Source organism: Chrysemys picta, chromosome 20, assembly GCF_011386835.1.
Source record: "Chrysemys picta bellii isolate R12L10 chromosome 20, ASM1138683v2, whole genome shotgun sequence".
Taxonomy (NCBI): Eukaryota; Metazoa; Chordata; order Testudines; family Emydidae; genus Chrysemys; species Chrysemys picta.
This window is the reverse complement of record NC_088810.1, coordinates 22178913-22204803: the sequence shown is the minus strand read 5'-3', so window position 1 is coordinate 22204803 and position 25891 is coordinate 22178913. Positions and strand designations below refer to the sequence as shown.

Sequence of the window (25891 nt, the reverse complement as noted above, 5' to 3'; positions counted from 1 at the left end):
TCCTCCCAGCTTCCTTTTAAAGCCCCCAGCACAAACGCTAGCAACCAAACCGAGCGTGCTATTTGCAAGCACTTTGCTGCTCGCCGCTTCCAATCCAGGCAGAGTTTGCAGGAGAAGTGACTAAAAAAAGCTCCGGGAGCAGGAATGGGGAAGAACTAGTTCCAGTAGGAGGGTAGATGTGACTTGAGAAGAGCTGGGAAAGAAATTGCTTCCCATTGTAACTGGGTTTTTCAGTTGCAAACTACAAAATACTTTACCAAGAAAGCTCCTTTTATTTATTTATTTCAGTTTTTACTTCCCTGTAATAGAAGATTGTGATACTCCGGGCTCCCCAGCTATCTTAAAATACACATATCATTTATAAACAGACCCAAGATCAAATGAAAGAACCCAGCGACAGCATCGGTATCACCCGAAATTAATTTACCTGCCCAGAATCTCCACCACTGCTAGCAATCACCCATCTGCTTGAACAAGATGGGTCTTCCAGCGTGGTTTGAAGGCTGACAAATTCAGGCTATTATAGACCCAGTTTCCAAAGGCTCAGGGCCCGAGGTAAGTAACATTTTCCTATTTTACAGATGGGGAAACTGAGGCACAGAGAAGGGCAGTGACTTGACCAAACACACGCAGCAGGTCCATGGCAGAGCCAGGACCGGAACCCAGAGGTCCCAAATCTTATTTTGCTGGCCCATGCTACCACCTACCAAACCCCGACCAAGTGAGAATTCATTCTGTTGCCCCTGATGAGGAATGTTTTAGAGCAAGAGTGTGTAGGGCAGAGCGGGGCCTTTCACCTCCAGCGGCACCATCATTTCAGTCCCCCCCGAGGCCCCAATCCTGAAAAGACTTATGCACACACTTCACTTTACGCACAGCAGGGAGGATGGTTTTAGCTGGTGCAGGGTGTCAGAGCTCGCTGATTTCAGTCTGCAACGGCCTCTGCACCTAGCTCAGTGCACTGCAGTGGGACTCCTCACAGTGCATACAATGAAGCCCATGCAGCAGTTTTTGCAGGACTGGGTCCCAGACCCCTGATGTCAATGGCAGAGTTCCCATTCACTTCAGTAGGAGCAGGCCTTTAGCGACTAATCCAGGCATCCTATTCCCCGATCAACCCCATTGCCTGTCTTAGCCTATTCAAGTGTCCTCAACCCCTCCCCTCATTTTTATACAGCTAATATTCTCATTTTCTAAAAAGGGAGAGATTGTTTCCCCATGCAGTTTCACACTTCTTGTGGCGATCGCACCTGCTTACCTTGGGCTGGACCACAGAGGAAAATAGACTGGAGGAAGTAAGTTATAAAGCCACGATGGGTGGGATTTTCCCCACCGCAGCATATGCTTGCTGGTCAGTGTCTCGCTGCCTCCCACAGGCCAAACCATGGAAGATGTAGGGTCCTGTGTCTGAAGGGGCTCTAAATAAGACCCATTCCCCTTGCATCTGAAGAAGTGAGGTTTTTACTCACGAAAGCTTATGCCCAAATAAATCTGTTAGTCTTTAAGGTGCCACCAGACTCCTTGTTGTTTTTATTCCCCTGCTGACATTCATAACCCCATTTAGCACTTACTTAACGCCGCCTCCTGTGTCCGGGACTGTCACTTACAGGCAGGGGTGAAAGTAACTTAACAGACTTACCGGTATGCAGGTCCTGGGCAAGGGCGGGGGGGAGGCTCTGGGCTGCCCCTTCTTCCTCCCCCCCACCCCAATAAGTGGCCCTGCGGGTACGGTTGTCTGTGTACCGGTGGCCACTTTTTTACCAGTATGCCATACTGGCTTCCTTTCACTTCTGCTTACAGGTCAAGGCAACAGCGTTAAATCAGGGATGGGGGCTATTTAAGGGCTTCATGTAAGTTACACATGCACTTACCCTCCCTTGCACTTCAGGAGATCAGGGTCAGTAGATCTGGGGGAGGCTAAGGGCTCTATCCTGTAAAGGCGATGAGCCCTCTGGCCCCAGTCCAGCAAGCCCCCTAACCAAATGCCTAACCTTACACATTGAAGTCAGCGGGTCACTCAAAGTCAGGTTTGTGGGACGTTCATACTACCTGTTCCACTGATACAGAAACCTCCTTCTCCAGGGCTACCGAACGCCTCTCCGTGGTTCTAAATTCCAGGCTATTGACATGTTCCCATTTTATCCCACACTTCCCCAACAAGCTCTGCAATCCATTAACCCGTCACCCACCACCCGGCTCCTGGTATTTGTGGACCACCAGGCCACAAAGTAATAGAAGTGGCTGCAATGGCGGAGGGCTCAGTCCTGTTACAACTAGCTAAGAGGCCAAAGACACATGGAGAAGTCAGGGGGATGTTCTCACTTGACTCGGCAGAGGAACTTTGGCTTTTAACCTTCGCGAGGAGGGAAGATGTGCACTTGCAAACCCTCACCTTACCAGCAGAGTCGCTTTCACCCAGAGGATCTCTCACTGCTGATTAGTCCTTTTAAGGAGTCGTTCAGAAGCTTCTATTTCCTCTCCGTTGACAGTGGATCAGGCCATGATGACATTACAAAGTTCTGTGTTTCTGCGTTTGGTGAGCGTTGAGGATTACAGTCGTTTTTAGGGTTGTCTACACATGAAAGTTCATCTGGAATAAGATAGGGTGTGAATTTAAAACACTTTAGTTTAATGCACTTCCTAAATGGATTAAGATAATCAGGAATAAGACTCTCTTATTCTGGAATAAGAGCAGCCGTACATGGAGTTAATCAGGAACAGCTATTCCAGAATAACTCGCCATGTAGACAAGCTTCTCAGGGTGATGGATGCATTAACCTTACGAGAGCAAATGCTAGGGCGATCTTTGGCACCAGCCTACATTGGCTCTCTAGATACTGACTGGCTGTAGGGGCACTCCGTGTTGATGGTGGGGGCGGGGGGCAAGGCAGAGAACAGAGCCCCCTCTGCGGGGTACGACTCACCCAAGGAAGTGAATGTTGCTGCCTCGCTCTGGGTACAGCCCGTGAAGAAAGGTCTCGGGCAGCAGCTGTCACCGGGCTCGGGGGTTTACACTGACGCTGGCCCAGCTCCGTAGTTTCACTGCTGCATTTTTAGCCATTGCTAAATCTGTCGTGTTCTCACTGAGGATTTCTGTTTCGTGGGCAGAGGGCGAGGTTCTGCTATTTAGTGCTGTTGGTCCTGTCGAAGGATCCCAGGGCACTTTGCTACAGTCGAGGTGTTCGGCCTGGGGCTAAATCCAGGTGTGGGTGAATTACATTGGTGCCCTGCATTCCCCTCCAGTTTAATTAGATTCAGTGGCGGCGTCCTCGCCCCTAACCACTGTTTACTGGTGCAGAGTGGCCGTTACACAACTGGCCCATTCCACCCCAGAGGAGGCTGCAAAATGCCGACAAACTTAGAAAAGTATGTTGGGATCGTACGTCTGCAGTGGCCCCTCTGCACCCCAGTCATGAGAGACGAAATCAGGCTACCAATGAAAATGCTACAGGGGGGCAGATGGGGAAAATGGAGCATCCAGCAATCCATGGAAGTGTTTTACCCCGATGCCAGAGGGTGCGTGCATCCAGTGGGGTGATACTAGCCAGCCCGCCTCATGGAGCAGGGACGGGCTGTGAACAGCCATTTAGAAAAGCCATTTCTACTAGCACAAACCAGAGCCCAGAGACACAAGCGAACCACTGACCCAGGGATGGGTGCAAACAGTGTGTGTGTGCATGTGTGTGTGGGTGGGGGCGGGGGGAGGGCAGAGTACAGGGCCCAAATGGGAACTGGTTCCCTTTACTTTACTTTGCTGTCCCCTTAATGCTACTCCAAACGCTCTCCCTGCTGGTGGACGTTCAGATGAGCTTAGATTTCCGGCTGACCGACCAGGCTGGGGGGGAATTGGGGAGAGACATTTTTACATTGGGGCAAGGACTTGAGGAAACTTGACTGGAAAGGGGACGAGCTGGAGAGTGCCGGCGGGGGGAGGAGCCAGCCAGAGAGTATGGGGACACAGGAAAGAGAACAGGGATGGGAGGATGTAGGGATACCGGGGATGGGAAGGGGGGGCACTGCAGAGGGAGGAGGGGCATGGGAGGGATCTTTGGCAATGGAGGGAGTTATGCAAAGGAGGTTGCATAGTCAGAAAATACGCAAATCAGCATGTTACATCATTTGCATGGAGGCTTCTGGTTTCCAGCCCTAGCAGCTCTGGGGTGGACGTCGGCCTGCGGCGCCCTGCCAGCCCGGGGGCTGCTCTGAGCTGGGCTGAGTTGCTAGGTTGGCACCAGCTGCTAATGGCCCCTGCAGCATCAGACCTGCAGCCGTTGCAGCTTGTGCCGATCGCATCAGTGGACTCGTCAGCAAGCGGGAGACCTGCAAGGGGAAGCCAGGGGCTGCCCACATGGGCCCAGGCTCGGTCAGCCTCATCCTCCCTGCTCAGCGCCTCCTGCTGGAACCCCCCTGGATTTCCCTCCCGGCCTGAGCAGCTGCCCTGCCATCACGCCCCGCACTGCGGCCATGCTGAGCATCATTGGATCCCTGTGACCAGGCCTCTGGCTGGGGAACGGCCCGGCACTCGGCTCCCAGTGACTCAGGCCAGCGTCTCATTGGCACTGAGCCCCCTGACCCCTCACTGCCAGCGGGAAGGGGCCTTGCCGTGAATGGAGTGCCCTGGGGGCCCGATCTCAGGCCCTTGCACACCGGAGATAACAGGGGCCTAATGTCCTGAGACCCCGGCCCTCAACTGTTAGGGGCAAATTCCTAAAGTTTGTGTTTGTATTGTGTAGACCATTATGATTTATTGTGCTTGTATGACATCCATTTTGTGACCTGTCGCAAAGCGAAGACTCACCGTCGCGGCGCCTCCTGTTGGTCATCTTGGGCATTAGCTCTTTCCATCCTTTGGGGCACCCTCTGCCGGCGGGTGTTTTGCCTGCTGCTGGCGCCGTGTCCCTCCCGGATCCTGGTGCCCTTTACCTCGGGGTTCTGCCCCGCAGTACCCCCACACTCTAGGTCTCCCCTCCCAGGGGAACCCTCTAAGCCCACCTTGCCTCAGTGCAATGGCCACTCATCACTGGCAAGGGGGTTAGGACCTGCTGCCTTGGCCTATTCCCCGGCTGCATCTCTGCAGCCCCAGTACCTCTGTAGGCCTTCACCAAGGCCTGCAGCCTGGGGTTTTACCAGGCTGGAGCTCCCCAGCTCCCTTGCCCTATTCCCCAGCACTGCTCCAGTTCAGGTACCCTCCTCTCAGGCAGCTAACCCTTCTCCCTCCAGGGCTAGAGCGAGACTTCTCCCCTGCTCCTGGCCCCCAGCCCTCTTATCAGAGCCAGCTGGGCCCTAATTGAGCTGGCCACAACTGTGGGTGCTTCCCCAATCAGCCTAGCTTGGCTACTGTTAACCCCTGTTCTCCAGGAGTGGGGCAGCCACCCCACTACATGACCCAACATGGAGGATGGGGTCATGTGACTAGAAGGGCAGTTGGAGTGTTTCCCGCCCTTTTTAACGGTCAGTGGTGGCGCCAGTGGTAAAGAAGGACCAGTTTGGACCGGATTGACCCGGGGATTCTATGGTGCTCCCCTGAGGGGTTTGGCGCCGGAGAATCTCTCCTAGGCCGGCAGTTACCTCAGTTAGGGGCTGCTCGTCCTGAGCTCCCCCGAGAAGGGTGATATTGTCTCTTATACTCACCTTCCACTCCACGTGGGACTCGTTTGGGCCTTGGCTTCATTCACTGAGTTCCTGTCCCTGTAAACCAAACGAGTTTCAGTTAATGTTTGTGCATCTGCCCATTCCCATTTATGTACCTCAGTTTCCCCTCAATCAACACCCCTTGTTTGGTTTATAGAGGTCTGCTTCCCTTTGCATTATTCCATCATAGGGAGGGAAGTGAGATTACATAATGGAGGGTGGCTGCCAACCAGATGACAGATGCTGGTGTGGCAGAAGAGGACTGTGAGCTCAGATATTGTTAGGGGGCTCCCTGCTGCACTTCCATTTTTATTTCTTGTACCTAACACAACTCCTCACGTGACAGGCTCTGCGATGAAACAGACGGAACCATCGAAGGTAGAAGAAGCCGTGTCCATTTCAGACCCACCCGCCGCCTCTCTCAGCCCTGAGCAAGGCCAGTAAGAGGAGCCGTCCCCAACCCAACGCCCTGGGCTGCTTTGAGCTCACTGCACGAGTTACCACAAAAGGAAAGAGCATCTCGCGGGGGAAGTTGCAGAGCTGTGGGGCGGGTCATTTCTCTGCAGCCCCTCGGCACCATCAGGGATCGGCCACTCAACAAACCCTGCCGGCCAACCCACTCCGTCTCTGTTCAGTCAGGACACCCGTTATACGGACTGACGGCCGCCCGCTCTGCCTGCCCCTCGCTGTCAGGATGGAGGGGGCTCGACGGCCTTCCCTTTTCTTCCTCCTGCTGGTTTTACAGCCCGGCGGTGAGTGATCTGTCTGAATTCCAGGACAGGAAACCACCAGTGACAAACAGCGTCACCTGCAAACCCTGCGCTTGGGTCCCCATCATCCTCTCCAGCAGCTGGGGGATAGACCAGTGGGAAGCTGCCCAGACCCTGAAGAGCCCAGCGTGGCCGGGAGAGGGGTAGGCAGGCCCTGAAGAGTCTCTGGGTTTGGGACGTGCATCCCCCATAAGCATGGGTCAGAGAGATGACACTGAGAGGGAAAAAGATGGGGGGGAGATTGAGATAACGAAAGGAGAAGCACAGAGCGATGGGGGGCTCTGGGGCAGGGAGACAGGAGGACTAGGGGGAGGGAAAAGGAGGGGTCGGGGCCCAGCATTGTGCGGAGGACAGAGGAGGACTCGTAAAGTGGTCCCTAGGGCTAGCAGGGCGGTGGGCAGGGGCAGGGTTATTACTGCTCTCCTGGTGGCTGCAGGTGGCTGTTCAGGAGGGTCCGTACGGATTAGTGCTCCCCGATGCCTGCTCCCCACCCCCTGCACAGGGACTGCCGGGGCCCAGCCACATTGGGAGCGTGACCTGCACCCAGAGCCGCAGCAGGGCCCTCAGACTACCCAGACCACTGGAGAGGGACAGAGAGAGAGAGAGAGCCCAGCTCAGGAGGGGAGAGAGGAGGGAGTAGAAGCGGAATGGCTGATGCGACTCACGGATGAGAGTAATGGGGCTGAGATGACCCGGCCTGATTCTCTGAGTCGATACCAGCGACGGCTGAGATGTTTCAAGCCCGCTGGGGAACGGAGCCCCGGAAAGGGCTGATCCTCCATTGCCCTGGGGGTGAAATGTCCCCGGTTCACAATGGCGGCATTTCACACTCACTTTGCACTGGGGGAAACGGCCCTGCAAGGTGCAGAGCGATGGAGAATCAGGCCCAGGATCTTCTCAGCCTCTGTTTATTTTCACTTCTGCCTGTGCGCGCCCTGGCCCCAGACGTTATCACAGGTGGGGATGTTGAAAAACTCAGAAATGCTGTTCCAGCGACTGCCAGCAGCTACCAGCCCTAGGAAGGGCCCAAGCTCCCCTCGCCTGCCGACCTAAGGGCTACGGAGAGGTTGGGGCAGGACCCTGAGATGCCAGTCGCGTTTCTCAGCCCTTTGAGGTTCCCATCACAGCAGGGACCCGGCTGCTAAAGCACCTGGCAGATCATTTGCTCCGTGGAGACACTGACTGCAGCCATTCCCCCTGCTATAGTGTTGGCAGCAAGACCCACCGTTCCCCAGACACTGAGGCAGAGAGAGAGAGAGGTGAGCTTGGAGACAGTCAGACACAATCAGCCATTCAAGCGGCAGTCGCCCTTGAGTCTATGCAGAAAAACACCTTTAAAAGCTTGTAACCTGCTCTGGCACAGAGCGGGTCTTTGTCCCCACCTAGTGGTGGCACCACAAAAAATATAAGAGCCTCCTACTGCTCCCTGGTCTCTCTCCCCCAAGTCTGATCTGGAACCAGAGCCCTGAGTGGAGCTCTGAGGAACTGCTGCATTATAATAAATAAATAATAACTAATAATAATTCCAGAAGTTTATTAAATTAAAACTAGAGCTTATAAAAAAAAGTTTACAGAAATTTCAGCAAATTTGAAAACTTGACCATTCAATTTTTCTCCCATAATATTTTTGTGAATGTGCCATGGAATTCACTGAATAAATGAATTTAAATGATATGTTTATCTTGCTAAATGATTTTTTTTTTGTTAAAGAATATTGAACGAAAAAAATCACAAACTGAATATTAATAAGAATAGTTTCAGATTAGTTAAGATTAAATGAGAGTTGGAAGACATGGAACTGAGAAAAATGAAATGATGGTTTACATAGTGCTGAGGGAAAACAATCTATGCTTAACAAATCCTGCCGTGCTTCCATGGGGATTGGAAAACACTCGTTATTAATGAAACTGAGACCCAAGACCCAAAGACAAGAAATTCATTGATAATGTCCCCAAGAACAATGTTGAATCCACACTGCAAATATTGGCTCCCATTCTGCTCCCCTTTACACCAATGGAAACATGAAATAGTTCCTTTGAAGGGTTACTCCAGATTTACACCAGCGTGTAAATGGGAGCAAGATTTGGCCCATCCTGCATAATACGGTAAATAACAAATATAATCATTAAAAACGCTTTGGTCTGGAAGAAAAGTGCGTTTCCTCTGGAAATCTTAACTTGGAATTTTCTGGGCCTGATGCTCAGTCACACTAAGGGCCCACCATGTAAAGGACCTAGAAATGGGTGCAAATTACAGTTTCACCCAATGCCGATTAGAATTAAGGCCCATTATTCCAATATTTAAATACCCAGCTGCAGCTGGCCTATAGAGAAAACCTTTAAGGAGCACTGGGCTGGCACCCAGGAGACTTGAGTTCTATTCCTGACTGGGTCACCGTGGGCACGTCATTACACCACTCTGTGCCTCAGTTTCCCCATCTGCAAGTGTAGCAGGGTAGTCACCCCGCTCATGCCTGCAGGAGCTAAAAACAGCCCAGGAAAGGGCTGTGGCGGGGGCAAGCAGCTCCCTGGCTGAGTGGGAAGTCAGGCTCACCTGGGACCACGCCCCAGTTAAAGCTCAGCTGGTCCTATAAAGGCCAGGGCAGCCAGCAGTCCAGAGAGTTCTCTCTCTGCTTTAGAGAGAGAGGGGCCTGGCTGCCGGGAGCTGAGCGGTACCTGAGGGAAGCAGGGTTGGAGGAAGGCTAAAGGAGCTGGGGAGCTCTGGCCTGGGAACCCTTCAGGCTGCAGGCCTAGAGTAAGGCCAGCTAGGTACTGGGGTTGCAAAGGGACAGCCCTGGGTAGGCAGGGGCAGCAGGTTCAAACCCCCCTTGCCAGTGATGGGTGACTGATCCTGCAGTCTGCCCCAGGGAGCGGGGGCTTGATGGTGACTGGCAGTGGCCTGGTACTGAGGCGAGGTGGGGATAGTGGGTGGGGGTTCCCCAGGGAGGGGAGACCAAGATCTATGAGGTACTGCCAGGGGGCAGCATCCCAGTAATAGAGGCACTGGGTCCTGGGAAGGGCACGGGGCCAGAAGAGGCAGATCACTGGCCTTCAGAGGGTGCTCTGGAAGAGCTGATTCCCCAAAACAACCAGTAGGAGGCGCCACTGGGTGAGTCCGCACTGCTACAGCAAGATAGCGAGAAGGTGCTTTTAGCTTCTTTGTAAATTTTTTTGAGAGCTACTGATAAACAGGGATATATGAGCACTAGGAATTATTATTTAATTCAAGCTATGGCACAATTCCAAGAGACCGACATGGTATCTGAATACAGATGTCCCTTCTCACCCCAAGAGCGGTCATGTCATGTCAGGTTTGTGGGAGGCTCATAGCAGCTGTTCCATACCTGTTTAGTGGATAAACAGAGCCCTCCTTCTCCAGGGCTGTCTACCCAGTGCCTCTGAGCAGCTTCAAATTCACCTGAAACCAGGCTAAGAATGGTCTTGTTTTAGCCCATGTTTCACTGATGAGCTCAGGAAACAGTTAACCCTTCTGTAATAGCTGCGGGGTGGGGCTTGTCCCTTCCAGGGGCGCCTGGGACCCAGGCCACCCCGCTACAAAACTAATAGCAGTTAGGGCTCAGACCTTTGGGCAGGGGCTGAGCACACAATTAACAGCTCCGGCCCTGGGTCAGGGCGGGGCAGCAAACCAATCGTCAGTCAGAGGCCCAGGCCCCTTGGACAAGGAGGAGGAGAGACTGCCACCCAGCACGGGGTGGCAGGGGGGAACACAGGCCCACCCACTCCACTGTGTTCCAGCCCGGGGCCCTATCCGCAGCAGTCCGTCTGCCGCGCAGTCAGTGGGGATCCTGACCGCAACACACTGACATGGGTTCGGGGTCTGCTATCCCCGGGCCACTTCCCATCTCCTCCTCCATGGGTACCTGTTCCTCCTGAGTTCCGTCTGCTGGGTCGCAGATCATGGGCTCCTCCGGGCCCCGAGCAGCAGGTAGGTTTGTCACTCCCTCTGGGCCCTCGGCGGGGGGAAGCTCAGCCCGCTCCTCCAGACACCGGGCTCTCGGCAGGCTCGGCCAGTCCTCCTCAGGGTACCGGGCTCTCGGCAGGCTCGGCCAGTCCTCCTCCGGACACCGGGCTCTCGGCGGGCTCGGCCAGTCCTCCTCCGGACACCGGGCTCTCGGCGGGCTCGGCCAGTCCTCCTCCGGACACCGGGCTCTCGGCGGGCTCGGCCAGTCCTCCTCCGGACACCGGGCTCTCGGCGGGCTCGGCCAGTCCTCCTCCGGACACCGGGCTCTCGGCGGGCTCGGCCAGTCCTCCTCCGGACACCGGGCTCTCGGCGGGCTCGGCCAGTCCTCCTCCGGACACCGGGCTCTCGGCGGGCTCGGCCAGTCCTCCTCCGGACACCGGGCTCTCGGCGGGCTCGGCCAGTCCTCCTCCGGACACCGGGCTCTCGGCGGGCTCGGCCAGTCCTCCTCCGGACACCGGGCTCTCGGCGGGCTCGGCCAGTCCTCCTCCGGACACCGGGCTCTCGGCGGGCTCGGCCAGTCCTCCTCCGGACACCGGGCTCTCGGCGGGCTCGGCCAGTCCTCCTCCGGACACCGGGCTCTCGGCGGGCTCGGCCAGTCCTCCTCCGGACACCGGGCTCTCGGCGGGCTCGGCCAGTCCTCCTCAGGGTACCAGGCTCTCGGCAGGCTCGGCCAGTCCTCCTCAGGGTACCAGGCTCTCGGCAGGCTCAGGTCCGCAGGAGCTCGGGCACCAGCGTCTGTCCTCTCCCGCTGCCGGCCAGCTACTGAGCGCTGTGGCCTGGCCTTTATACTTCCTGTCCCGCCCCTTGACTTCCGGGGGGTGGGGACAGGCCGCGGTGGCTCCGCCCACTCTGGCGGCTGTTCTGGCTCATCGCCTCCAGGGGCGCCTGGGAGCCAGGCCGCCCCGCTACACCTTCACTCACCTGCTTTTTGTATTTTTGAACCCCCAGGTTGTAATGAAATGGAAGTGGCTGCAATTGCAGAGGAATCGGTTCAGTTACAGCCAGTGAAATTGCCGGAGCCTTGGACAGGAATCACCTGGAAGGTCACACTAGACTCAGCAGAGACGTATCGGATTGTAACATTTAATAAAGTGGAACCCCCTGACCTTGGGTCATCCCCACATTTTATCAACAGAGTCACTTTCCACCCTGAGAGTCTCTCACTGCAGATTGATCCCGTTAAGAAGTCAGACAGTGGCCTCTATACCTTGCTAATTGACATTGGAGGAGGCCGTGAAGACATCACAAAGTTCCGTGTCTCTGTGTTTGGTGAGTAGCAAAGATCACGTTTTTCCCTAGTGTGTGTCACTGACGGCAGCCGCCTTCCTCAGCCTCTCTCACCAGGATCTCTCCTTTCAGACAGAGTCCGGCAGCCAAACCTCACGGTGCTCTCTGCCCACGCGGAGCTCGGCCAGTGTAACGTTACCCTGTCCTGCTCGGTGCCTGGCGCTGACAGAGTCACCTACGGCTGGTCCCGAGGCACGTCCCAGATCCCGTCTGACCGGGACCATCAGCTCCCTGGGAACCAATCCCTGCTGCTCGTAGTGATTAATGCAAACAGCAGTGACGTCTTCTACCGATGTAACGCTAGTAACCGAGTCAGCTGGGACGCAGACACTGTAGATGTCAAATCATTGTGCGACTCCCCAGCCACAGGTAAATATTCCTCAGTATAAGCAACATCGGAGCCTGATTGTCATTAACACTGGGACCACTTCGTTCTCCTCTAGCAGCATAAGAGGGCCTTACAGTGGCAGTCCGTTCTGTGTCCACTTGTTATGTACACCTCTACCCCAATAGAACGCTGTCCTCGGGAGCCAAAAAGTCTTACCGCGTTACAGGTGAAACCGCGTTATATCGAACTTGCTTTGATCCGCCGGAGTGTGCAGCCCCCCCACCCCCCACCCCGGAGCACTGCTCTGTGTTATATCCAAATTCGTGTTATATCGGGTTGCGTTATATCGGGATAGAGGTGTATTTAATAATATATTTGTCAGTCATATTTTTGCCTGAGTAAAAGTAGGAGGAAGAGGCTCTGGATTCAGCCTGTAGATTTCTGCATTCGTCAGAGCTAGAATTTACCCCAGGGTCTGACACAGCCCCTGATGGGGTCTCCTGCTTCCAGTGAGATCCTCTGTTTCAACCGAGGAAACTTACGATTCCTTCTCAGCTCCCAGCTCAGGCTCAGAGGAAGGCTGGTTCAGTGGTTAGCGTACTGGGCTTTGGGAGACCTGTGTTGGCTTCCCTGCTCTTATTCGCTATGTTCTCCTGGGCAAGTCCCTTGGGCCCAGATCCTCAAAGCTATTTAGGCTGCTAAGTCCCACTGGATGTGAGGAATCTAAATACCTTTGCGGGTCTGGCCTTAATCTGTCAGTGCCTCTGTTCCCTATGTAAGCGGAAGAATGGTCCCGCTATTGTGGGGAGCTTTCCTGGCTTCTGCACTACCCCGGTGAAGTGGGCTAGCGAAAGGATCCGAGTCCTCGCTCCCACTTCCTTTACCCAGAGGCCTCCCCGCCCTTGAGGACTCCCCTTCCACTCTCCTGTCTGGCTGAGTCCTCGTAAACCCCGACAAGGCTGGGCCCAGGATTCCTGGGGGGCTTGACCCCCAACCCTGGTGTGGTCACCCAGGACAGGGGCTAGGGTGTCCCCACTCCGGGGTACTCTCTCTGCACTGGGCACCTCCCTGACCCACTGATCATTTCATACAATTTAAAGCAAATACAAGCTGTTTAATTAACAATTAATTTTAAAAAAGAATAAGGAAAAATGGGAAAGGTTAAAGGAAACACATCACCCCGCTCTGTGGCCGGGAACATCACAACCAGTGTCTCTGGAATGTCAGGGCAGTTCAGTCTGTTCCTTGTAGGTCCCAGGCTCCTTCTCAGGCCCTGGTCGTGCTGCAGGGACGCTGTGGGTTGGACACTTGCTCCGGTGGTGGCCACACGCTCTCAGGCTCTAGGTGGCAGGACCCTTCTTCCCAGCGTCGCCCCCCGCCCGGTCGGGGTTATGATCCCCCTGCAAGTCTGGCCTGCAGAGCCTCTTGGCTGAGGCGTCTCCCTGTGCTGGGCCCACTGCCCAGGGTCCCTCTCCTCTCCCCAGCTGCTCCCCGCACCCGGCTCCGGACGGCTCCAGCTCCAGCCCCAGGTCCGGCTCCACTCGGCCTCAGCCCGGCTGCTGCTGCTCTGCCTTCAGCCCCCGGGCTGCGTCTCTGGCCCCTCTGGCTCCGGTTGCTGCAGCTCTGCCCCCAGGGCAGCTCTGCTCTCTCTGGGCTGTGCTCTGGCTTTGGGGCTGCAGCTCTGCTCCCAGCTCAGCTCGGGCCCCTGCTCTCTCCTTAGCTCGGCCCCACTCTGTCTGACCCAGGCCATTCCAGCTCACACGGAGAACAGGACCTCCTGACTCCCTGATTAGCTGCCCGCCCTGTCAATCAGGCTGATCTGGAGCATTGGCTTCTCCCCATTGTTCCTGGGGACTGTCAGTCTCAGGCTCCTGATTTGCCATTGACCCGTCCCCTTTTAGTGCTGGGAGCTAGCAACCCAAACACCCCCACTGAGTGTTAGTAAGGGGGCAACAGTCCCCTTACACCTAGCTGTAAAATGGAGAGAGGGGGGTTGTTTTTCCATGGCCATGGGGTCTGGGAGTCCCAGTCTGGATCAAGAGCCCCCGGTGCTAGGTGCTGTACAGACCCAGGACAAGTGACACCGTCCCGGGGGTGCTGGGAGGATGGAGACATTGAAGACAGTGAGGTGCGGATACTACAGAGACGGGGGCCAGAGAACTCTGGCTAGGACTGCAGTTTTCTCGCGGCAGGGTATCGACACATCACCGCGCAGTCAGGGTCAGTTTAGTACAAATCACGGGTTTGGAGGAAATGGTGAGTAAAGTCTCCCCATCCCACCCCAAATTCAGAGGCCCGGCATCTTTATCCTTCCCTTCCTTCTTCGCAGCTGCCTCCTCCTACCCCACCAAGGGAGTCCAGACCCCCCTGCAGGAGCCAGGGGGAAGTGGACAGTGAGCCTGCCCCACACGCACCCCACAGAGGCTGCTCCTCTCCTGTGGGGCTGGGCCCAGCTTGCTGTTCTGGGCCTTGCAACCCTGTGTGCTGGGTCATGCTGCCACTGGCTTAGATTGGGTCTGGCCGCCCCCTGTCATGACAGCTGTGCAGCGAGCCCGGGCACCAGGTTCTTTTAATATAGAAACTGTCCACCTGGAAAGCATTCAGGAAAGAGCTACAACAAGAATCTGAGGTCCGGGAAATGCACTTTACAAGGAGAGATTTTTAGAAGCTCAATCTATTTAGTTTAAGAGAAGGTTGGCAGGCGACTGGATCTTAGCCTCCAAGTCTCAATGATTTCCGATTGCAGAGGGCTCTTTAATCTAGCCGGAGAGAGCACAACGAGATCCAATGGTGGGGAGCTGCGGTCAGGAAGGAATTTGCCCCCGTGTCAGATTGGCAGAGACCTCTGCAGCCTGGGGCGCGGGTTCCCAGGCACCCCAGCCCCTTCCCCTGTTGCACTCTGTGGGTGCAGCATCCGCAGGGCATCACCCATCGCTCCCTGCACGAACCAATCCCGTCACATTTCTTCCTTCAGGTTTCGCGAGCAGCCCAGCGAGCTATTGCCAGGTGAAGGGGATTCTCCTGCTGGTGGTGCTGGGAGCTCTGGTCACAGCCATCGTCATGGTGCACATCCTCACCCGGGACAAAGAGAGGCTGGATTGAGCCGAAGGGCCAGTGCAAAGAGCTTTCCTGGCTGCGTGGGGCGACGTCTGCATCTGCAACGGGGTCTTTTCACTCCCCTACTGCAAATGGGAACCGCAGCAGCACAGCTGTCGATGGGCCTGGGTTTGGACCCTTCCCTGCTCCTTTGCCCTGCCGTGCTGGGGCTCAGCATTCAGAGCCCCCTAAACCTGACTGCGAATGGGCTGCCACCACCTCCTGGCTGGGCACGGGCTGTCGGTGCCCTGCCTCAGTTTCCCCAGTCTCAGTTTCCCCACCTGCTGGGACGGTTCAGCTGGCTCAGCTCTCTGGCTGGGTCAGTGCGGACGCTCAGCCCCCTTCCAGGGTATCACAGTCCAACCACACACAAGACAGAGGAGCTGCACACACAGCTTTGTCACTGTGTATTTTGACATGCCAGGCTGACACCGTAAATAGCCTTCAATCACATTCTAATATCTTCTGAAGCAGCATTTTTCTTACCTGGCCTAGCTGTAAATTTCAATCATTATCCATGGAAATATTTTTCCATCTGTTTTTGTGTGTCTGGCGAAATCGACATTGACTGATAAAACTCCAGTCCTTCCGAGTGTGCAGAAACCACCGCCGCTCTTGGATGGGACGAGAGCACTGGGATAAAATGTGTGTGCGCAGGGTTCGATACAAGGCTGCTGTGTTCAGTCATTCCAGGTGTGTTGGTTGTACAACGGTGAACTGCAAATCAAAAGGGAACATTGAGGGGAACCCAAGTTTCTTGGCTGGATACCGCACTGCAGCGATGCCGCCTACCCGGTCTGGCTCTGGGCTAGCCACTGCCTGTGTTTCTTCTCGTCCAGCCTGGCTGGGTTGGAACATAGTTTGCCCCCCCAGCAAAGCCATTAAAGGAAAAGCCCAGCCCTTCCAGGGGACCCCAGTCCAAACCAAACACAAGAGTCTTCTTCTGCCCCCATCTCAGGCTGGGCCCATCCCCTCCTGCCTGGGGATCTGTCTCCTCCTCAGCCTTTCCTGGACTCCTTTGATGCTTCTTCCAAGCTGGGGTCTCTCCAGGCTTCTCTCTTGTCAACACCCCACACCCCAAGGTCTGGTTGAGACACGTGACCCGCTTGACATGGGACTTTTCTCAATTTCTCCACCTGGGGAGGCGAGCTAAGTGGGTCACAGATGGGGCTGGATGGACCATTCTCCATTTAAAGGGCCAGTCACCCGGCAAAAGCCATTCAACTGGCATTTAGACCGGTCAATACACGTCCTAACTCAGTTTTCAGTGGTGTAACGCACACCAGCCGGCCAGTCCTTTTACATCGATGTTCAATGAGGGCCTGACCCAAAGCTCACCAACCTCCATGGAAGACACCCCTTCCCCAGCGACTGCAGGGGCTTTGGATCAGGCCCTAAGGATGTGGATTCAGGCGTCTGCCTCGTGTCTATGCACAGTTGTGAATCACCTGCTCGTCTGGGGCCGAATGCGCTGCGAGGGTTCAAGGGTCCTAACTAACCACAAGCCAACCCAGCCTGACCTCCCTGCCTTCCTCTCCGCGCGTGGTTAAGGGCTTCATGCTCGCTAAGCGCTGACAGCCCAGAGATGCAGCAGCCGCCGGTACCAGAGCAAAGGTGGACGCGGAGCTTAGATCTCCTCACTGACCGGGAGTGGGGGGCGGGCTGGGGAGACACGTTTTTAAAACAGATCCAGACTTGGGAAAACCAGAACGGAAAGGGGGAGGAGCTAGGGAGTGACAGGGGGAGGGGCGGAGCCAGTCAGAATTGACGGGTCCCAGGGAGAAAACAGGGATGGGAGGATGTGGGGATACCAAGGGTGGGCACTACAGGAAAAAGAGGGACAGGGAAGGGATCTTTGGCAGTGGGGGGAGTTATGCAAAGGAGGTGAGGCATAGTCAGCAAATATGCACATCAGCATGTTACATCATTTGCATGGAGGCATCTGGTTTCCAGCCCTAGCAGCTCTGGGGTGGACGTCGGCCTGCTGCGCCCTGCCAGCCCGGGGGCTGCTCTGAGCTGGGCTGAGGTGCTAGGTTGGCACCAGCTGCTAATGGCCCCTGCAGCTTCAGACCTGCAGCCGTTGCAGCTTGTGCCGATCGCATCAGTGGACTCGTCAGCGAGCGGGAGACCTGCAAGGGGAAGCCAGGGGCTGCCCACATGGGCCCAGCCTCGGTCAGCCTCATCCCCCCCTGCTCAGCGCCTCCTGCTGGAACCCCCCTGGATTTCTCTCCCAGCCTGAGCAGCTGCCCTGGCATCACGCCCCGCGCTGCGGCCATGCTGAGTGTCACTGGATCCCTGTGACCAGGCCTCTGGCTGGGGAACGGCCCGGCACTCGGCTCCCAGGGACTCAGGCCAGTGTCTCATTGGCACTGAGCCCCCTCACACCTTGCTGCCAGCAGGAAGAGGCCTTGCCATGAATGTGGGGGCAATGGGGGCCCGATCTCAGCCTCTTGCACACTGGAGATAACGGGGGTCCTAGTGTCCTGAGACCCCGACGCTCAACTCCTAGCGTGACAGGCTCTGCGATGAAACAGACAGAACCATCGAAGGTAGAAGGAGCCGTGTCCATTTCAGACCCACCCGCCGCCTCTCTCAGCCCTGAGCAAGGCCAGTAAGAGGAGCCTTCCCCAACCCAGCGCCCTGGGCTGCTTTGAGCTCACTGCGCGGGTTACCACAAAAGGAAAGAGCATCTCGCGGGGGAAGTTGCAGAGCTGTGGGGCGGGTCATTTCTCTGCAGCCCCTCGGCACCATCAGGGATCGGCCACTCAGCCAGACCCAGCCGGCCAACCCACTCCGGCTCTGGGTCTGTTCAGTCAGGACCCTTTATACGGACTGACGGCCACCCGCACTGCCTGCCCCTCGCTGTCAGGATGGAGGGGGCTCGACGGCCTTCCCTTCTCTTGCTCCTGTTGGTTTTACAGCCTGTAGGTGAGTGATCTGTCTAAATTTGAGGGCATGAAACCACCGGTGACAAACAGCGTCCCCTGCAAACCCTGCACTTGGGTCCCCATCATCCTCACTGGCAGCTGGGGGATAGCCCCTGGGAAGCTGCCCAGACCCTGAAGAGCCCAGGGTGGCCGGGAGAGGGGTAGGCAGGCCCTGAAGAGTCTCTGGGTTGGGGGCCCGCATCCCCCGGCAGCAGGAGGCAGAGAAATGACACTGGGAGGGAAAGAAATGGCCACTTGTAGCAGGGGATGCACTGAGCCCCTGTCCCTGGGGGTAGCGGGCCGGTGGGCAGGGGCAGCGTCATGACTGCTCCCCTGGTGGCTCCAGGCAGCTGCCCGATCTGCTGAGTCGATACCAGCGACGGCTGAGATGTTTCAAGCCCGCTGGGGAACGGAGCCCCGGAAAGGGCTGATCCTCCATTGCCCTGGGGGTGAAATGTCCCCGGTTCACAATGGCGGCATTTCACACTCACTTTGCACTGGGGGAAACGGCCCTGCAAGGTGCAGAGCGATGGAGAATCAGGCCCAGGATCTTCTCAGCCTCTGTTTAGTTTCGCTTCTGCCTGTGCGTGCCCTGGCCCCAGACGTTATCACAGGTGGGGATGTTGAAAAACTCAGAAATACTGTTCCAGCGACTGCCAGCAGCTACCAGCCCTAGGAAGGGCCCAAGCTCCCCTCTCCTGCCGACCTAAGGGCTACGGAGAGGTTGGGGCAGGACCCTGAGATGCCAGTCGCGTTTCTCAGCCCTTTGAGGTTCCCATCACAGCAGGGACCCGGCCGCTAAAGCTCCTGGCAGATCATTTGCTACGTGGAGACACTGACTGCAGCCATTCCCCTGCTACAGTGTTGGCAGCAAGACCCACCGCTCCCCAGGCCCCTGAGGCAGAGACAGAGAGAAAGAGAGAGGGGTGAGCTTGGAGACAGTCAGACACAATCAGCCATTCAAGGGGCTGTCATACAATCGTCAGCCGCCCTTGAGTCTATGCAGAAAAACACCTTTAAAAGCTTGTAACCTGCTCTGGCACAGTGCGGGTCTTTGTCCCCATCTAGTGGCAGCTCCACATAAAAGCATAAGAATCCCCTGCTGCTACCAGGTCTCTCTCCCCCAAGTCTGATCTGGAACCAGAGCCCTGAGTGGGGTCCGAGGCGCTGCTGCGTTACAAATAATAATTCCAGAAGTTTGTTAAATTGTAACTAGAGCTGACAAAAATAGTAATTTCAGCAAATTTGAAAACTTTGTCATTCAATTTTTTTGTTCCATAATGATTTTTTTGTGAATGTGCCATGCAATTCATGTAAATGATTTTAAAAATAATTTTAAAGTGTTTTTTATTTTCAGAAATAAATCAAATTTTGCAATTTTGGAAAAATGAAATCCCATTTTCAATAGGAAAGAAAAGAATGAAAATGAAAAAAATAGTTCACAGAAGTAGCAATGCGTGCAATAGTTTTGCTTAGTATTTTCCATATAAAAATTTCTACCAATTTTAATTTTTTCAAAATATTCTGTTTTGTAAAATATTCCATTTTTTTCTTTAAAAAAAGGCCAAGGTTTGTGCTAGAACTGGTTTGTCATTGTGGAAAAATATCTAAAATAATTATATTACTAGTCCCCGTTGAATAAATATTCTCCTAATTAAAAAGAAAATTGAAAGAAAATAATCAGAAACTGAATATTGATAAGAATAATTTCAGATCAGCCAAGAGTAAATTAGAGCTGGAGTGGCTGAAGCATGAAGTGGCATGCTGATGTTTAGCACATCTGGCATGTAAATACCTTGCAACGCCGGCTACAAAAGTCCCATGCAAACACCTGTTCTCACATTCAGGTGACATTGTAAATGAGAAGCAGGCACCAGTATCTCCCTTAAATGTAAACAAACTTGTTTGTCTTAGCAATTGGCTGAAGAAGAAGTAGGACTGAGTGGATTTGTAGGCGCTAAGGTTTGACATTGTTTTGTTATTGAGTGCTGTTATGTAACAAAAAAAATCGACATTTGTAAGTTACACTTTCACAGTAGATTGCACTACAGTACTTGTATGCGGTGAACTGAAAAATACTATTTCTTTTGTTTATCATTTTTACAGCGCAAATATTTGGAATCAAAAATAATAATATAAAGTGAGCACTGTACACTTTGTATTCTGTGTTGTAATAGAAATCAATAGATTTGAAAATGTAAAAAACATCCAAAAATATTTAATACATTTCAATTGGTATTCTATTGTTTAACAGTGCGATTAATCGCTATTAATTGTTTTAATCAACATTAATTTTTTTGAGTTAATTGCGTGAGTTAACTGCAACTAATCGACAGCCCTAAGTAAAACCACTTTCGGTTGGATGAAAATTATGTTTCCTCTGGGAATCCTAACCATGAATTTTCTGCACCTGAGTCTCAGTTACGCTAAGGCCCCACCCTGTGAAAGAACCTCAGAGTGGCTGTAAATTACAGTCACACCCAGCACAGATTAGAATTAAGTGTCAATATTTTGAAGTTTAACTACACAGCTGCAGCTGGCCTAGAGAGTACCTGTGGGGAGCACTGGGCTGGCACCCAGGAGACGGGGTTCTCTTCTTGGCTGCTCCACTGGATTTCTGGGTGACCGCGGGCAGGTCATTACACCGCTCTGTGCCTCAATTTCCCCATCGGCAAGATAGCAATAAAGCTGTTTTACCTCCTGTGTGAATAGTTTTGAGAGCTACTGGTGAAAAGTCCTGTATAAAAACTAGGGATTATTATTTTAACACAAACTGTTACCGTTCCAAGAGACCGACATGCTATTTAAATACGGCTGTCCCTGCTCACCCTTACAGAGGGCTGCTTCAGGTTTGTGGGAGGCTCATAGCGCCTGTGCCATACCAGTTCTGTGGGTAAACAGAGCCCTCCTTCTCCAGGGCTTCTACCCAGCGCCTCTGAGCAGCTTCAAATTCACCTGAAACCAGGCTAAGAATGGTCTTGTTTTAGCCCATGTTTCACTGATGAGCTCAGTTAACCCTTCACTCCCCTGCTTTTTATATTTCGTATTTTTGAACCCCCAGGTTGTAAAGAAATGGAGGCGGCTGCAATTGCAGGGGAATCCGTCCAGTTACTGCCAGTGGAATTGCCGGAGCCTTGGACAGAAATGACCTGGGAGGTCACACTAGACTCAGCACAGACGTATCGGATTGTAACATTTAATAAAGGGGAACCCCCTGACCATGGGGCAGCCCCACATTTTATGAACAGAGTCACTTTCCACCCTGAGAATCTCTCACTGCAGATTGATCCCGTTAAGAAGTCAGACAGTGGCCTCTATACCTTGCTAATTGATATTGGAGGAGGCCGTGAAAACCGCACAAAGTTCCGTGTCTCTGTGTTTGGTGAGTAGCAAAGATCACGTTTTTCCCTAGTGTGTGTCACTGACGGCAGCCGCCTTCCTCAGCATCTCTCACCAGGATCTCTCCTTTCAGACCGAGTCCGGCAGCCAAACCTCACGGTGCTCTCTGCCCACGCGGAGCTCGGCCAGTGCAACGTTACCCTGTCCTGCTCGGTGCCTGGCGCTGACAGAGTCACCTACGGCTGGTCCCGAGGCACGTCCCGGATCCCGTCTGACCGGGACCATCAGCTCCCTGGGCACCAATCCCTGCTGCACGTAGCGATTAATGCAGACAGCAGTGACGCCTTCTACCGATGTAACGCCAGTAACCGAGCCAGCTGGGGCGCAGACACTGTAGACGGCAAATCATTGTGCGACTCCCCAGCCACAGGTAAATATTCCTCAGTGTAAGCAAAATGGGAGCCTGATTGTCATTAACACTGGGGCCACTTTGCCTCCTCTAGCAGCATAAGAGGGCGTTACAGTGGCAGTCCGTTCTGTGCCCACTTGTTATGTATTTGTTAATATATTTGTCAGTCATATTTTTGCCTGAGTGAAGTTGGAGCAAGAGGCTCTGGATTCAGCCTGTAAATTTCTGCATTCGTCAGAGCTAGAATTTACCCCAGGGTCTGACACAGCCCCTGATGGGGTCTCCTGCTTCCAGTGAGATCCTGTTTCAACCGAGGAAACTTACGATTCCTTCTCAGCTCCCAGCTCAGGCTCAGAGGAAGGCTGGTTCAGTGGTTAGGGTACTGGGCTTTGAGAGACCTGCGTTGGCTTCCCTGCTCTTACTCGCTATGTTCTCCTGGGCAAGTCCCTGGGGCCCAGATCCTCAAAGTTATTTAGGCTGCTAACTCCCACTGGCTATGGGGAATCTAAATACCTTTGAGGGTCTGGGCCTTAATCTCTCAGTGCCTCAGTGCCCTAGCTGTAAAATGGAGGGGGGGGGGGTATTTTTGCATGGCCATAGGGCCTGGGAGCCCCAGTCTGGATCAAGAGCCCCCGGTGCTAGGCGCTGTACAGACCCAGGACAAGTGACACCGTCCCGGGGGTGCTGGGAGGATGGAGACATTGAAGACAGTGAGGTGCGGATACCACAGAGACGGGGCCAGAGAACTCTGGCTAGGGCTGCAGTTTTCTCGCAGCAGGGTATCGACACATCACCGCGCAGTCAGGGTCAGTTTAGTACAAATCACGGGTTTGGAGGAAATGGTGAGTAAGGTCTCCCCATCCCACCCCAAATTCGGAGGGGGTCCCCCAAAATCAGAGACCCGGCATCTTTGTCCTTCCCTTTCTCCTTCGCAGCTACCTCCTCCTCACCCCACCGAGGGGGCCCAGACCCCCCTGCAGGAGCACCGTCTGGCTGGGGGGATGGGAGAGTGAGCCTGCCCCACATGCACCCCACAGAGGCAGCTCCTGTCCTGTGGGGCTGAGCCCAGCTTCCTGTTCTGGGCCTTGCAACCCTGTGTTCTGGGTCATGCTGCCTCTGGCTCAGATTGGGTCTGGCCGCCCCCTGTCATGACAGCTGTGCTGCGAGCCCGGGCACCAGGTTCTTTTAATATAGAAACTGTCCACCTGGAAAGCGTTCAGGAAAGAGTTACAACAAGAATCTGAGGTCTGGGAAATGCACTTTACAAGGAGAGACTTTAGAAGCTCAATCTATTTAGTTTAAGAGAAGGTTGACAGGTGACTGGATCTTAGCCTACAAGTCTCAGTGATTTCTGATTGCAGAGGGCACTTTAATCTAGCCGGAGAGAGCACAACGAGATCCAATGGTGGGGAGCTGCGGTCAGGAAGGAATTTGCCCCCTGGTCAGATTGGCAGAGACCCTGCATTTTTTTTCACTTTCCTCTGCAGCCTGGGGCGCGCGTTCCCAGGTGCCCCGGCCCCTTCGCCTGTTGCACTCTGTGGGTGCAGCAACTGCAGGGCATCACCGATCGCTCCCTGCACGAACCAATCCCGTCACATTTCTTCCTTCAGGTTTCGCGAGCAGCCCAGCGAGCTATTGCCAGGTGAAGGGGATTCTCCTGCTGGTGGTGCTGGGAGCCCTGGTCACAGCCATCGTCATGGTGCACGTCCTCACCCGGGACAAAGAGAGGCTGGATTGAGCCGAAGGGCCAGTGCAAGGAGCTTTCCTGGCTGCGTGGGGCGACGTCTGCATCTGCAACGGGGTCTTTTCACTCCCCTACTGCGAACGGGAACCGCAGCAGCACAGCTGTCGATGGGCCTGGGTTTGGACCCTTCTCTGCTCCTTTGCCCTGCCGTGCTGGGACTCAGATGGGGAGGGTATCACAGTCCAACCACACACAAGATATAGGAGCTGCACACACAGCTTTGTCATTGTGTATTTTGACATGCCAGGCTGACACCGTAAATAGCCTTCAATCACATTCTAATATCTTCTGAAGCAGCATTTTTCTTACCTGGCCTAGCTGTAAATTTCAGTCATTATCAATGGAAATGTTTTTCCGTCCGTTTTTGTGTGTCTGGCGAAATCGACATTGACCGATAAAACTCCAGTCCTTCCAAGTGTGCAGAAACCACCGCCACTCTTGGATGGGACGAGAGCACTGGGGTAAAATGCGTGTGCACAGGGTTGGCTACAAGGCTGGTGGGTTCTATCATTCCAAGTGTGTTTGTTGTTCAATGGTGAACTGCAAATCCAAAGGGAAAACTGAGGGGAACCCAAGTCTCTGGGCTGGATACCCCACTGCAGCGATGCTGCCTACCCGGTCTGGCTCTGGGCTAGCCGCTGCCTGTGTTTCTTCTCGTCCAGCCTGGCTGGGTTGGAACGTAGTTTGCCCCCCCAGCAAAGCCATTAAAGGAAAAGTCCAGCCCTTCCAGGGGACCCCAGTCCAAACCAAACACAAGAGTCTTCTTCTGCCCCCATCTCAGGCTGGGCCCATCCCCTCCTGCCTGGGGGTCTGTCTCCTCCTCAGCCTTTCCTGGGCTCCTTTGATGCTTCTTCCAAGCTGGGGTCTCTCCAGGCTTCTTTCTTGTCAACACCCCACACCCCAAGGTCTGGTTGAGACACGTGACCTGCCTGACATGGGACTTTTCTCAATTTCTCCACCTGGGGAGGCGAGCTAAGCGGGTCACAGATGGGGCTGGATGGACCATTCTCCACTTAAAGGGCCAGTCACCCGGAAAAAGCCATTCAACTGGCATTTAGACCGGTCAATACACGTCCTAACTCAGTTTTCAGTGGCGTAACGCACACCAGCCGGCCAGTCCTTTTACATCGATGTTCAATGAGGGCCTGACCCAAAGCTCACCGACCTCCATGGAAGACACCCGCTCCCCAGCGACTGCAGGGGCTTTGGATCAGGCCCTAAGGATGTGGATTCAAGCGTCTGCCTCCTGTCTATGCACAGTTATGAATCACCCGCTCGTCTGGAGCCGAATGCGCTGTGACGGTTCAAGGGTCCTAACTAACCACAACCCACCCAGCCTGACCTCCCTGCCTTCCTCTCCGCGCGTGGTTAAGGGCTTCATGCTCGCTAAGCGCTGACGGCCCAGAGATGCAGCAGCCGCCGGTACCAGAGCAGAGGTGTGTGTGGAGTGGAGCTTAGATCTCCTCACTGACCGGGAGTGGGGGGGGAGGGGGGCGCTGGGGAGACACATTTTTACAACAGATCCAGACTTGTGAAAACCAGAATGGAAAGGGGGAGGAGCTAGAGAGTGACAGGGCGAGGGGTGGAGCCAGTCAGAATTGACGGGTCCCGGGGAGAACACAGGGATGGGAGGATGTGGGGATACCAAGGGTGGGCACCACTGGAAAAAGAGGGACAGGGAAGGGATCTTTGGCAGTGGGGGGAGTTATGCAAAGGAGGTGATGCATAGTCAGCAAATATGCACATCAGCATGTTACATCATTTGCATGGAGGCTCCTGGTTTCCAGCCTTAGCAGCTCTGGGGTGGACGTCGGCCTGCTGCGCCCTGCCAGCCCGGGGGCTGCTCTGAGCTGGGCTGAGTTGCTAGGTTGGCACCAGCTGCTAATGGCCCCTGCAGCTTCAGACCTGCAGCCGTTGCAGCTTGTGCAGATCGCATCAGCGGAGCAGGGCTGGGACTCGTCAGCGAGCGGGAGACCTGCAAGGGGAAGCCAGGGGCTGCCCACATGGGCCCAGGCTCGGTCAGCCTCATCCCCCCCTGCTCAGCACCTCCTGCTGGAGCCCCCCTGGATTTCCCTCCCAGCCTGAGCAGCTGCCCTGGCATCACGCCCCGCGCTGCGGCCATGCTGAGCGTCACTGGATCCCTGTGACCATGCCTCTGGCTGGGGACCGGCCCGGCACTCGGCTCCCAGTGACTCAGGCCAGTGTCTCATTGGCACTGAGCCCCCTGACCCCTTGCTGCCAGCGGGAAGGGGCCTTGCCATGAATGTGGGGGCATTGGGGGCCCAATCTCAGCCTCTTGCACACTGGAGATAACAGGGGCCCTAGTGTCCTGAGACCCCGACTCTCAACTCCTAGTGTGACAAGCTCTGCGATGAAATA

The 25891-nt window shown here is 54.7% G+C and overlaps 1 protein-coding gene across 3 annotated transcripts; it reads left to right on the top strand.

Annotated features, from left to right (window-relative positions):
• Window positions 1–37: 37 nt before the first annotated feature.
• On the top strand, window positions 38–24448 carry LOC122173109 (natural killer cell receptor 2B4-like). 3 transcript variants are annotated; one of them, XM_065573615.1, is made up of 5 exons: window positions 38–555; window positions 5978–6383; window positions 11331–11651; window positions 21493–21789; window positions 23379–24448. In XM_065573615.1, exons 2-5 carry the CDS (start codon window positions 6326–6328, stop codon window positions 23504–23506), a joined length of 804 nt encoding a protein of 267 aa, XP_065429687.1. In that variant the 5' UTR covers window positions 38–555; window positions 5978–6325; the 3' UTR covers window positions 23507–24448. The 3 variants fall into 3 exon arrangements, with proteins under 3 accessions (XP_065429687.1, XP_065429688.1, XP_065429689.1); XM_065573616.1 differs by lacking the exons at window positions 21493–21789; window positions 23379–24448 and adding exons at window positions 11742–12038; window positions 14972–16803 and having other exon boundaries at window positions 98–555; XM_065573617.1 differs by lacking the exons at window positions 38–555; window positions 5978–6383; window positions 11331–11651 and adding an exon at window positions 21087–21402.
• Window positions 24449–25891: the final 1443 nt, after the last annotated feature.

What these genes read in the sequence shown, in the direction of transcription:
- LOC122173109 (XM_065573615.1), top strand. Translation starts at nt 6,326, where the DNA reads ATGGAGGGGGCTCGACGGCCTTCCCTTTTCTTCCTCCTGCTGGTTTTA. An exon ending in GCTGGTTTTACAGCCCGGCG is followed by an intron (nt 6,384 to 11,330) that starts GTGAGTGATCTG and finishes TTGAACCCCCAG; the next exon opens with GTTGTAATGAAATGGAAGTG. An exon ending in GTTCCGTGTCTCTGTGTTTG is followed by an intron (nt 11,652 to 21,492) that starts GTGAGTAGCAAA and finishes CTCTCCTTTCAG; the next exon opens with ACCGAGTCCGGCAGCCAAAC.